We start from the raw sequence: 12346 nt of genomic DNA, 5'->3' as shown, positions 1-12346 counted from the left end.
GAGGCTGAGGGGTGACCTTATAGAGGTTTATTAAGTCATGAGGGGCATGGATAGGATAAATAGACAATATCTCTTCTCTGGGGCGGGGGAGTCCAGAACTAGAAGGCATACGTTTAGGGTGAGAGGGGAAAGTTATAAAAGAGACCTAAGGGGCAACTTTTTCATGCAAAGGGTGGTACACGTGTGGAATGAGCTGCCAGAGGAAGTGGTGAAGGCTAGTACAATTGCAACATTTAAAAAGCATTTGGATGGGTATATAAATAGGAAGGATTTGAAGGGATATGGGCCAGGTGCTGGCAGGTGGAACTAGATTCGGTTGGGATATCTGGTTGGCATGGACGATTTGGACCGAAGGGTCTGTTTCCATGTTGTACATCTCTATGACTATTTCCAGATGGAGGGTCCTTGACACTGAGCCAGCTCTGAGAGAACAGAACTTTTGGCATTCTGATTCTTATCAGTCAGCCACATCTCCCTATTGGAGCTGTTAATCTGGTCCAATCAGAGAACTCATTCTATGAGGTCCACCTGGCTGACCTCATTCCAATCACTACAGTAAGCTACAGGCGACAGGACCACGATAGGAAAAGTGGGCATTTTCCTACCTGATAGGCATCAAGCTGTTGAGCTGTGAAGATGGTCTGTTTGTTGCCCATGTTTTCAGGGTGTACATGAACTGTTTACGACCTCCCGGTTCCCTGCTCTTCTTTCGATGTTGAGATATGAAAGAAACACAAGGATGGAGCTCACCGCATGATCAGGTTGCTGCCGTCATTGGCCTGCTAATGCTGAATGATAATGGCATCATTTCATCCATTCTTTTGTATAAAAAGCTTTGACTCAAAGCATGTGATCTGGCTGACCCTGTGTACATACCTCTCACTGTGCCACCAACACGTTCACTTGTAGCTCATGTTACACACATCTAAAGCCAAGACAGCTAGACAGTAATATTCCAACAATATTCCAATTCATTATTTACAAGGATCTGACATTAACTATCTGTATACTCCTAGCTCTGAGACTGTACCCATCCGTGGCAGTTACTATGATACTGAATGTGATCACAAGGAGTCCACAAAAGGTAAAACAAAGTCTAAAATTTGCCTCCAATAACTCAAAGCCCCATTGGAAACAATAAAAGTCTAGTATTTGTGTCCAGAACACAAGAGATGGGACTGATATCTGTAGTTGCTGCCTGCTGAATACACTGATGTCTGTAGCCAGTCAGTGCTACTTGTGCTATTCATTGGCTGCTCACCTCTTGACCTATGAACAGGTAATACAGAGACCAGGATAATGGTTAAGGACAACTAATACCTCTGTTAAAGAAGATGTAATTCAGGCTGTAAAACCTGAACTGCACTGAAGGAGGGACAGAACTGATGGTGGCATTCTTTAATGATGAGCTGAAAGTCTTTGTTCAAGCTGCAGTCAAGAGGGGAATGGACAGTCTTTTATAACTGTGGTCAGGATGTCCTCTACAAACTTACTTTGAGAGGTACCGGGAGGAGATTACTGAATACATTGATGCTTTAAATATTCCAGAAAGTCATGGTCATAATTCAAGAAAGGTTCATTGAGTAGACTTGACCTGTCCAATATTATTTTGCATTGAAACTGCACCTAGACATACATGGAGTCATGGAATTATTTATAGTTGCATGCCTTATCAAGTTCCTGCCAGTTCTCTGGAATGCAATCTGGTCTGTGCCAGTCCCCTGATCTATCCCTACAGGCTGCTAGTTTACTGTCCTCAAAATGCTCAATCAATTTACTTTTGAAATCATTTATCAGCTCCACGTCTAGCACCCAACACAGACATGATGGGCCAAATGGCCTTCTTCTCTGCTGTAAGGATTCTGTGATTGATAGGCAGTGCAATGCAGATCATTAACATTCATTGTGTTAAACCGTTCTTCCCTCATATTCCATTGTATGTTTTGTCCAAAACCTTAAATTTGTGTCTTCTAGTCTTTGTGCCACTAGCCAGTTAGAACAGTTTTGGTTTATCTGTTGTCTAAGCCTGTTCAAACTTTTGCACACTTCTCCCAAATCTCACCCAAACTTCTTTGTTTCAAGGAGAATAATTCAAGTTTCTCTGACTTGATCCTGTTACTAAACTCCTTCCATCCTGGGAGCCATTGTGGTCATTTGCACCTTTCCAAGGACCCTCACATCCCAATGGAAGCATGGTGGCTAGAATTGGACACAATTTTCTTGTTGTGGACCAGTTAGAACTCTAAAGATTCCTTTTGGGGTAGGGTGGGGGGTGGTGGGAAACCACTGTCAACCATGCCTGAGTCTGAAAAATAACCAATTTTTCACAACTGCCTATTTTCTGTCTTACAGCTTTTTAAAAAATCAATGCTGATATTATAGAGTCATTGAGACGTATGGCATGGAAACAGACCCTTCAGTCCAACCCATCCATGCCGACCCAGATATCCCAACTCAATCTAGTCTCACCCACCAGCACTTGGTCCATATCCCTCCAAACCCTTCCTATTCATATACCCATCCAGATGCCTTTTAAAATGTTGCAATTGTACTAGTCTCCACCACTTCCTCTGGCAGCTCGTTCCATACACGTATCATCCTCTGCGTGAAAAAGTTGCACCTTAGGTCTCTTTTATATCTTTTCCTCTCACCCTAAACTTACACCCTCTAGTTCTGAACTCCCCCACCCCAAGGAAAAGACTTTGTCTATTTACCCTATCCATGCCCCTCATGATTTTATAAATCTCTATAAGGTCACCCCTCAGCCTCCGACGCTCCAGGGAAAACATCCTGGGAGCCATTGTGGTCATTTGCACCTTTCCAAGGACCCTCACATCCCAATGGAAGCATGGTGGCTAGAATTGGACACAATTTTCTTGTTGTGGACCAGTTAGAACTCTAAAGATTCCTTTTGGGGTAGGGTGGGGGGTGGTGGGAAACCACTGTCAACCATGCCTGAGTCTGAAAAATAACCAATTTTCCACAACTGCCTATTTTCTGTCTTACAGCTTTTTAAAAAATCAATGCTGATATTATAGTCATTGAGATGTATGGCATGGAAACAGACCCTTCAGTCCAACCCGTCCATGCCGACCAGATATCCCAACTCAATCTAGTCACACCCACCAGCACTTGGTCCATATCCCTCCAAACCCTTCCTATTCATATACTCATCCAGATGCCTTTTAAAATGTTGCAATTGTACCAGCCTCCACCACTTCCTCTGGCAGCTCGTTCCATTCACGTATCATCCTCTGCGTGAAAATGTTGCCCCTTAGGTCTCTTTTATATCTTTTCCTCCCACCCTAAACCTACACCCTCTAGTTCTGAACTCCCCCACCCCAAGGAAAAGACTTTGTCTATTTACCCTATCCGTGCCCCTCATGATTTTTTAAATCTCTATAAGGTCACCCCTCAGCCTCCGACGCTCAAGGGAAAACAGCCCCAGCCGACATAGCCTCTCCCTATAGCTCAAATCCTCTAACCCTGGCAACATCCTTGTAAATCTTTTCTGGACCCTTTCAAGTTTCACAACATCCTTCTCATAGGAAGGAGACCAGAATTGTGTGCAATATTCCAAAAGTGGCCTAACCAATGTCTTGTAAGGTAAAAATTTTAGAAAAATAAAGGAATTTTAAAAATCCACAGTGTGCTGCTGGAAAAGCACAGCAGGTCAGGCAGCATGCAAGGAGCAGGAGAATCGATGTTTCGGGCAACGGAATTCCTGATGAAGGACTCTTGCCCGAAATGTCTATTCTCCTGTTCCTCGGATGCTGCCTGACCTGCTGTGCTTTTCCAGCACCACACTCTCAACTCTGATGTCCAGCATCTGCAGTCCTCACTTTCTCCGATTTATAAAGGTCCAGCATTACAGATTGTAGGTATAAAGTAGAAAAATAAAGAAATTCAGAATAACAGTCCTTCCAACCTCGTCCACGCTGGCCCCTAACCTCTAGTCTACTCCAGGCCTTGACTCCAGATTGTGCTGGGCTTCACCTCAAGGTTCCGGAGACTGCTCTGGAATCATCAAGGCTGGAAGTCAATGCTGAGGCCATGCTGGGCCGAATGTCTGCCACATTGGGCCACGGACAGATGGCCACAGCAGGCTGCCACGCCGGCCTGGGGGACTGCCACACTGAGCCGGGACAGAGCCACACCGGGTAAGAGCTGAGGCCAGGACTCCGTGTCTGAACTGAGGCCAAGAGTTCAAGTCCATGCTGAGACATCTCTTCAGGAATTCTTCAGGGTAGTGTCCCAGGCTCAACCATACTCAACTGCTTCATCAACGACGCAGGTTAGGTGGATTGGCCACGCTAAATTGTCCATAGTGTCCAGGTATGTATGGGTTAGGTGGATTAGCCATGGGAAATGCAAGATTACAGCGATAGAGTTGGGGGTGGGAGGGAGGTTTGGTCTGGGTGGGATGCTCTTCGGAGGGTTGGTGTGGAGTCAATGAGCCAAATGCTCTGCTTCTGCACTATAGGGATTCTATGATTATATGATTCTATGACCTTCCCTCAGAACTAAAGATCTAGTGATGAAGTAGTAGTATCCCTACCTCTGAGCCAGGAGGCCTGGGTTCAGGTCCCACATGCTCCAGAAGTGAACAGGTTGATTAAAAATACCGAGAAGATCAGAAGAGGGAATATTCACTGATTGGACAATTAGCGTAATTTTCAGATACTGAAGCAATTCATCTCCATGTACCAGGAGACATGAACTTGGGCTGATAACATTCATGCCACACAAGTGTATCTCCAACCAAGAGAATCTAATTATCTCCTCTGGGCAATCAATGACATTCCCATGTTGAATCAACCACTATCAAGATATTATTGATCAGGCACTGAATTGGACTAGCCATATAAATACACTGGCTCCAAGGACAGGTGAGACTTTCGGATTCCTGCACCAAGTAACTCACCTCCTGACTCCCCAGAGTCTGCTCATTTTCTACAAGGCACAAGTCAGGGGTGTGATGAAATGCTCCCCATTTGCCTGGACGGGTGCAGTTCCAACAACCCTCAAGAAGCTTGACACTATCCAAGACTACTTGCTTGCCTGGCACCACCCACCACCTTCAACACTATCTTTCTTCACCATTGACATTCAGTAGCAGTAGTGTGCACCAAATAAAGAGGACTGTAGTTGCATGGGAATCTGTTCAGAGGAGGTCCACTGGATTCATTCCAGAGATGATGGGTTTGTCTGATGAAAGGAGATTGAGCAGATTAAGCCTATAATTTCCATAGTACAGTTGAGAAAAATGAGAGGAGGTCTAATTCAGGTAGATTAAATGAGAAAGGGATTGACCAAGTAGATGGAGCAAGGATGTTTCTCCTTATGTGGCAATCTAGAAAAAAATGGAACAGAAAGAATAGAATAGAATTTTGTTGTCACTTGTATTTTTTGTAAAAATACAGTAAAGAAAGTATTTAAGTCGTCATACATCAGCATTCATATTAATAACAGAAATCATATATTAAAAAAAGTTAAAAGTTAGGACGAGCCTAATGCATTGAATTTAGAATAAGAGGTCATAGTTTTATTGTAAGAAATTACAGATTTAAAAAAAGAGATAGGAGGAATTAATTCTGTTGAAGGGTGAAGAATCTGTGGAATTCACTGCCCCAGAGTATCGTGAGTAGTGAGACATTGAATAAGTTTAAGGAGAGATGTACGGACGTTTAGTTAGTAAAGATTAAAGGGTTATGGAGGGGGGAAATCCAAGATGGCAGCGGTCTGAGTGGTCTGCTGTACTGGGCTCTGTGCCATACCCCAGGGCAAGGTGGACTTTTACACCCCACCCCACCCCCTTATTAACCACCTCCAGGAGAAAAAAGTATTAATTTAAACTTGCTATTTGGAGCTGCTGAAATCGTTGGGACAGCTTTAAGGCCAGGATGAAGTCCAGTAAAGGGGCCTAAAGGAGGCCAGCAGACAGGGCACTCCCTACTGCATTGGGGGTGCCTGCAGCCAGTACTCAGTCTCCTGAGATGGCCCCTTTGGATCCAGCAGGACAGCAGCACTTACTCTCAGAGTTTGCCAAACTCTGAGAGTGGATTCAAGCAACAGTTGAGCCACTATCTGCCAGGCTAAAAAAGCATGAGCAGGAAATCCAGCTCCTGGACTGAAGAATGGAGGCAGTGGAGGAGAGGATGCGGCATCGGACACTGTAGCGGAGGTCTCGGGAGGATGGATCCGAACACTGGAAGGCCAGGTTCGGGTCCTTCAGGATCAAGTCGACGACCTGGAAAACAAAACTAAAAGGAAAAGCTTACAGATCGTGGGTCTCCCGGAACGTGAGGAAGGCGAGGACTTCGTCGGCTCCTTGCAGGGGTGGCTCCCGAAGTTCCTGGGGTTGGAGTTGGAGTCGGGCCTGGTGAGCGTGGAGCAGGCCCACCGGATCGCAATGCACAGGTCCGGGCTGGACCCACACCCCGCGCGGTCCTAGTGCAGTTCCTGTATTATAGAAAAAAAACAGTTAATAGTTGAAACAGCAAGAAGACTGGGAAGGAATTCACAAGCTTTATTGTACAAAGGCTCAAGGATAATGATTTTTCAGGACTTTTCAGGAGCCCAAATTAAGAACAGAAGGACATTTGGTGATGTCAACAAAGAATTAAGGGACCTGAACATAAGGTATGCAGCCGTGTTGTGTTTAGCCCATGGGGGGGGGATTGTATATAACTTTGACTCCACCGAAAAGGCAAAAGGCTTTGTGAAATCTTTGAGTTGAAGAACCTGAGTCAGAGTGGGAGGGGAGGGGGCATTATTGTGGAAAATGGCTTGGGTTTTTTTTATTACCCCCCCCTTTCTACTTCCCTCTCCCCCTTTCCTTTTTTTTTCTGGTTATTGGTTTTATATGGACAGTTTTGTTGTAAAGTTGTAAAATCAGAATTATTTTAGATATCGGTCGATTGGGTATTATCTAGGGCTCCTTTTTTCTACTGCTGTCCTTTTGATTTTTGTATTGGGGTTGGCTATATCTGTGGTTAAAATGAGTGAGGGGGCGATGGGCATCCATTGTTAGCTTTCAGAATGTAAATAACAGGTTTTCCTCATTTGTGAATTGCCTGGGGTCAGGGCATGGCCTCAGCTAGAGGGAGGTAAGATGTTAGTAAGGATTGAGAGGGGTACCCCCTATGAGCAAGGGGGAAGATCTCAAGCCAATTGGGGGTTATGTGGGTGTTTGCTTCAGTTAAATGTAGTGGTTTTTTTTAGTTGTAGATGTTTTTATAGGAATAGTTTTTAGATCTCATAGAGTTAATATCTTTGTAACCTGTCATGCCTCAGATAAGCTCCCTCCTCCTGGGAAATCACAGGCCGCCCTGGATGACCAAGGCTAGTGATTTGTTCAGGTGGTGCACCTGAAATATAAAAGGGAGCAATTCTCCTATTAAAAGAAAGAAGGTCTTATCAAGTCTTTGGAAGGAAATGGTGGACATTGCCCTGCTGCAGGAGATGCATCTAATTGATAAGAAACATCTGAAACTGCAGAAGGGGAGGGGGGTTATGACAGGGTGTTTTTCTCATCCTTCAGCTCTAAGAGTAGAGAAGTTGCTATACTGATAAGGAATCTCCCTTTCCAGGTAACAGAGCAGATTAAGGATGAACATGGATGGTTTATCATTCTTAAAGCCCTAATACATGGAGAAGAGTATGGTGTTTTGAATGTATCTTGTCCCCCGGCGCACCCTCTTAAATTTTTAATTGATGCATTGGCTAAATTAATGAATCTTGGGGTTCGCCATATGATTACAGGAGGGGATTTTAATCACCTAATAGATACAGAGATTGATAGGGTGCCAAAAGGCCTGGCAGGTATGCCTGCACAGTTTAAACAGTTGGTGGACGTGTGTGATGAGTTGGGACTAGTGGATGTGTGGAGGTACCTCCACCCTAAACATTCTATTCCAACCCTCACAGGTGCCATACACGAATTGACATGTGTTTTACGCCAACTGATGGTCTGAACAGAACAAAATTGGGAATATAACTGTTTTGAATCATGCGCCAGTTTATTTAGATGTTAAAATCAAGGGTAGTGGAATGGATGCACGTCACTGGCGCATGGATCCATTTTTGTTAGGGGATAGCAAATTTGTTGAATATATTACAAGAGAGTTCAGGGCCTTTTGGATATCAATTCAGGTACAGCTAGTAATCCGGTAATGCTTTGGGAGGCCACTAAGGCATATTTACAAGGCCTGATCATTTCATATTCCATGACTAGAAAGAGGCAGAGGGAGGAGCAGCAACGGATGTTGGACGCCCGGCTGAAGGTAGCTGAGAAAACATATTACAATAGGCCGTCAGTGGTTAAACTTCAGCGGGTCACAGCTCTCTGGGTTGCTCTTGACTCAATACACACACAAACAGCTAAAAAAAAATCTCTTCTGCCATGCAAAGTTTGTTTGAATTTGGAGATGAGCCTGGTAGATATTTTGCTTATTTGACTAGGAGGAAAAAAAGCTTCCCAATCTATTACGTCTGTCAGGTAGAAGGCTGGTACAATTACCCATGAATTGAATTAGGGGCGTCACGGTGGCTCACAGCACCAGGGTCCCACGTTCGATTCCAGCCTCGGGCGACTGTCTGTGTGGAGTTTGCACATTCTCCCTGTATCTGTGTGGGTGTGCTCCGGTTTCCTCCCACAGTCACACAAAGATGTGCAGGTCAGGTGAATTGTCCATACTAAATTGCCCATAGTGTTAGGTGCACTAGTCGGAGGGAGGTGGGTCTGGGTGGGTTGCTCTTCGGTGGGTCGGTGTGGACTTGTTGGGCTGAGGGGCCTGTTTCCACACTGTAGGGAATCTAATCAATGTTAGGTTTAGGGAATACTTCACAGAGCTATATCGGTCGGAGGGGGCGAACATGTACAATAGGAACGCAGCCCTTTTTTGGAAATCTAGACCTCCCCAATATAAACACGGAACAGGCTTCCCTTTTGAATGCACCTCTAACAGTACAGGAGGTTCAGGAAGCAATAAAGCATCGCCCGGGTGGCAAAGCACCAGGGCCAGATGGATTCCCAACTAAAATCTATAAGGAATTCATAAACTTGTTCGTGGAGCCACTTCTGGAGGATGTACAACTATTCTTATACACAGGATTGTCTGCCACCTTCTCTTAGGGAGGCTAATATCTCCCTCATTTTAAAGAAAGGGAAGGATCCTGAAGAATGTGCTCCATACATGTGCTTCACTGTTGAATGTAGATTTCAAACTTTTATGCAAGATGCTGGCTCTGAGGTTGGCGAAGGTCCAGATGGGTTTTCTTAAGGGCCATAGCACCTCCAACAATATCAGAAGGGTACTGAACACAGTGCAGGTATGCCAGCAAAGATTGATTCTGGGTTTGGTTGTCTCTCTAGATGCAGAAAAGCATTTGATCGGATAGGATGGCTTTATCTATTTGAGTTCCTAGAGCGCTTTGGTATGGGGGGGATCCTTTGCCAGGTGGGTAGCAGTACTGTATAATGATCCTAAGGTGGCAGTCATTACAAACGGTACTAAGTCAAATAACTTTAACATTGGAAGAGGCAGTCGGCAGGGGTGTCCTTTATCACTGCAGTTGTTTACTTGGCGATTGACCCGTTCGCCGAAGCTATTAGGAGCGATCCTGAAATAGTAGCAAAGGTGGGAATGGGGGAGCATACGATCACCCTATACGCTGATAACATCCTTTTATTTTTGGCCAATCTGGAGAAATCTGTTTTGCAACTGATTCGAACAATTAATTCATATGGTGATTTCTCGGGTTACGGGATCAAATTCTCAAAATCGGAAGCTATGCCAGTAGGGAAATTAGTCGAGGTGCCTAACCTGAAGGATGGAATGCAGTTCCTGTTTAGATGGTCGCCAAAAGGTTTTTGTATTTGGGAATTTTTATTACCTCTTCCTTCCACCAGCTGTATAAAGCTAACTATGTACAATTACTAGAGAGGATAAAACAGGATTTGCAGCGGTGAGGGGGCTTACCGTTATCATGGTTGAGCCGAATAGCCCTGATTAAGATGAATGTTCTTCCCTGCCTGTTGTACCCCATGAGAATGCTCCCATTGTTTTTACCTAGACAAATGTTACGGAGGCTCAATGGTTGGCTAGGGTCCTTTATTTAATGCCACAGGCGCCCTCTAATTAAATTCACTAAATTGCAGCTTTTGCAGGCTGAGGAAGGGGTGGATCTTCTGGATTTGAAGAAATACCAAATAAGTGCTTTGTTAACATATGTTGGTGACTGGGTACAGGGGAATTTGGAGTCGATTTGGCTGGATATTTGAGCCTCGCAGTTGAGATGTCCTTTAATTTATTATTCATGGACAAGATGAAATCCGTGACCCAGCAGTATAAAAGTCCAATTATTTTAAATATGGTTAAAGCCTGGAGGTTAATGAGGCAAGACGAGAGCTATTGGTCTAAGACATCACCATTTATCCCATTGGTGGGAGCCCAAGGATTTAAACCTGGGGCAATAGATTCTGGCTTTAAGGCATGGGAGAATAAGGGAATCTTCTATCTGGGAGATTTACTCAAGGGGGAGGTCCTGATGTCATTTAGTCAGTTAAGTCAGAAATATAGGTTGTCCAATAGAAACCTTTTCTGGTATTTCCAGATAAGGGACTATATACAGAGGAAGACCACGCTCCTGGTCCAGTGTTACAAATCAGATGTGGAGAAAAGAGTACTCCGGGGTAAGGGTGCTCTTTCACTCAATACTTTATATCATTTACAAAAAGTCGTGTCCTGGGGGACATGGAAGGCTTCACATGGTAGACTAATCAGTAACATTAGATCACATGTGGAATAGAGAGTCAGGAGAGGATATTTCATCTGAGGTATGGGAAGACATCTGGGGGAAAGTAAGGAGATTGTGTAACATTCTTACCCACTGTGTGAGGAAAAACATTGTAGTGATTTGGACGTCAGAAAAACCACCAGGTCCTATGGGGTGATGGAACATCTCCCCCAAAACTACCTCAAAATATGGTGCACCACAAAACAGCACAGTTTTACAACACGTGGCGGCCCTTTTTAAATTATATTGATGCTGACCTAACAGCAATATTAATCTGGGCCGTGGTATAGCCGTGGGAATCAATATGGGTGCCCATGGGGCCCCAGGAGGAGGAGGCTAGGGGGGGGAAAAGAATGCGGGTACTGTAAATGGTGCTCCCATGGATGAGCCTCAGTGGAGGTGTGATGTGGGAGATAGAATAAAGTAGTGAGATATTATTTAATTCAAGTTATTTGAATTTAGTTTAAGTTAGTATTTATTTAATATGTTTGTAGTTTAATTTACGTTAAGTAGATATGTTTGTTCTGGTAGAATAGTAGATTATTGATTAACTATGTTATGGCTTTTTTGTACTGCCTTTTTTCTGTTTTATATTCAAAAATAAAGAAAAAACACATCAAATGTTTAGTAAAAGAATTAAAAAGGTTTTCAATAAAAATATTTATTAAAAAAAGGGCTATGGAGAGCAGGCGGGAAAGTAGTCTTCAGGTCAAACTGAGATCAGCCATGATCATAATGAGTAGCAGAGCAAGTTTGAGGGGCTGAGTTGTCTACTTCTGCTCCTAGTTCTTATGTCCTTGTGTTCTTTCATTCTTATGCACTGCAGAAATTCGAGGCTCATTCACCAGAACCTCTAAACCTGCAACTATTACCATCTCGAAGGACAGAAGTAATGAAGAAGATTGAGGAGGGCAGAATGGTAGACATTTTTATCTGGACTATAATAAAGCTTTGACAAGGCTTCACATGGTAGACTAATCAGTAACATTAGATCACATGGGATTTGGGGAAGATTATCCATTGGATGCAAGATTAATGGCAGGAGACAGAGTGATGGTGGAGGGTTGTTTTTGGACTAGAGATCTGAGTCTAGTGGTGTTCCATAGGGAAATGTGCTGGGTCCACTTTTGTTTGTCATTTACAGAAATGATTTTAGATGAGAATGTAGAAGGCATGATTAGTATATTTGCAGATGACAACAAAATTGGTGGTATAGTGAACAGTGAAGAAGGTTACTTAGGATTACAAAAAGAGTGGCAGATGGAGGTCAATTTGGATAAATGCTAGGTATTGCATTTTGGTAAAACAAACAAGAGCAGGACTGAAAGTATGTGTTGGAGCCTCAAGTAATCAGTGTGTTGAAGATCGGGCTTATAGAATTAATGGTAGAGCCTCAGGAAGTGTTGTAAAATCAGAGAGAGCTACATTTCAGGTACATAATTGTTTGAAGTTTGCATTACAGATTGACAGGAGAAAGTGAGGACTGCAGATGCTGGAGATCAGAGCTGAAAATGTGTTGCTGGAAAAGGGCTCATGCCCGAAACGT

The 12346-nt window shown here is 43.8% G+C and overlaps 1 protein-coding gene across 1 annotated transcript in view; it reads right to left on the bottom strand.

Annotated features, from left to right (window-relative positions):
• Window positions 1-696, bottom strand: part of cib3 (calcium and integrin binding family member 3) — a 30116-nt gene extending 29420 nt beyond the window's left edge. The window contains exon 1 of the mRNA XM_043720858.1: window positions 606-696. Within this exon, the coding sequence (XP_043576793.1) occupies window positions 606-656 (51 nt within the window). The 5' untranslated portion in view covers window positions 657-696. The remainder of the gene's footprint in view (window positions 1-605) is intronic.
• Window positions 697-12346: the final 11650 nt, after the last annotated feature.

This window comes from Chiloscyllium plagiosum, chromosome 31, assembly GCF_004010195.1.
Source record: "Chiloscyllium plagiosum isolate BGI_BamShark_2017 chromosome 31, ASM401019v2, whole genome shotgun sequence".
Classification (NCBI taxonomy): Eukaryota; Metazoa; Chordata; class Chondrichthyes; order Orectolobiformes; family Hemiscylliidae; genus Chiloscyllium; species Chiloscyllium plagiosum.
The sequence above is the reverse complement of the archived record's forward strand: the minus strand, read 5'-3'. Positions and strand labels throughout refer to the sequence as shown.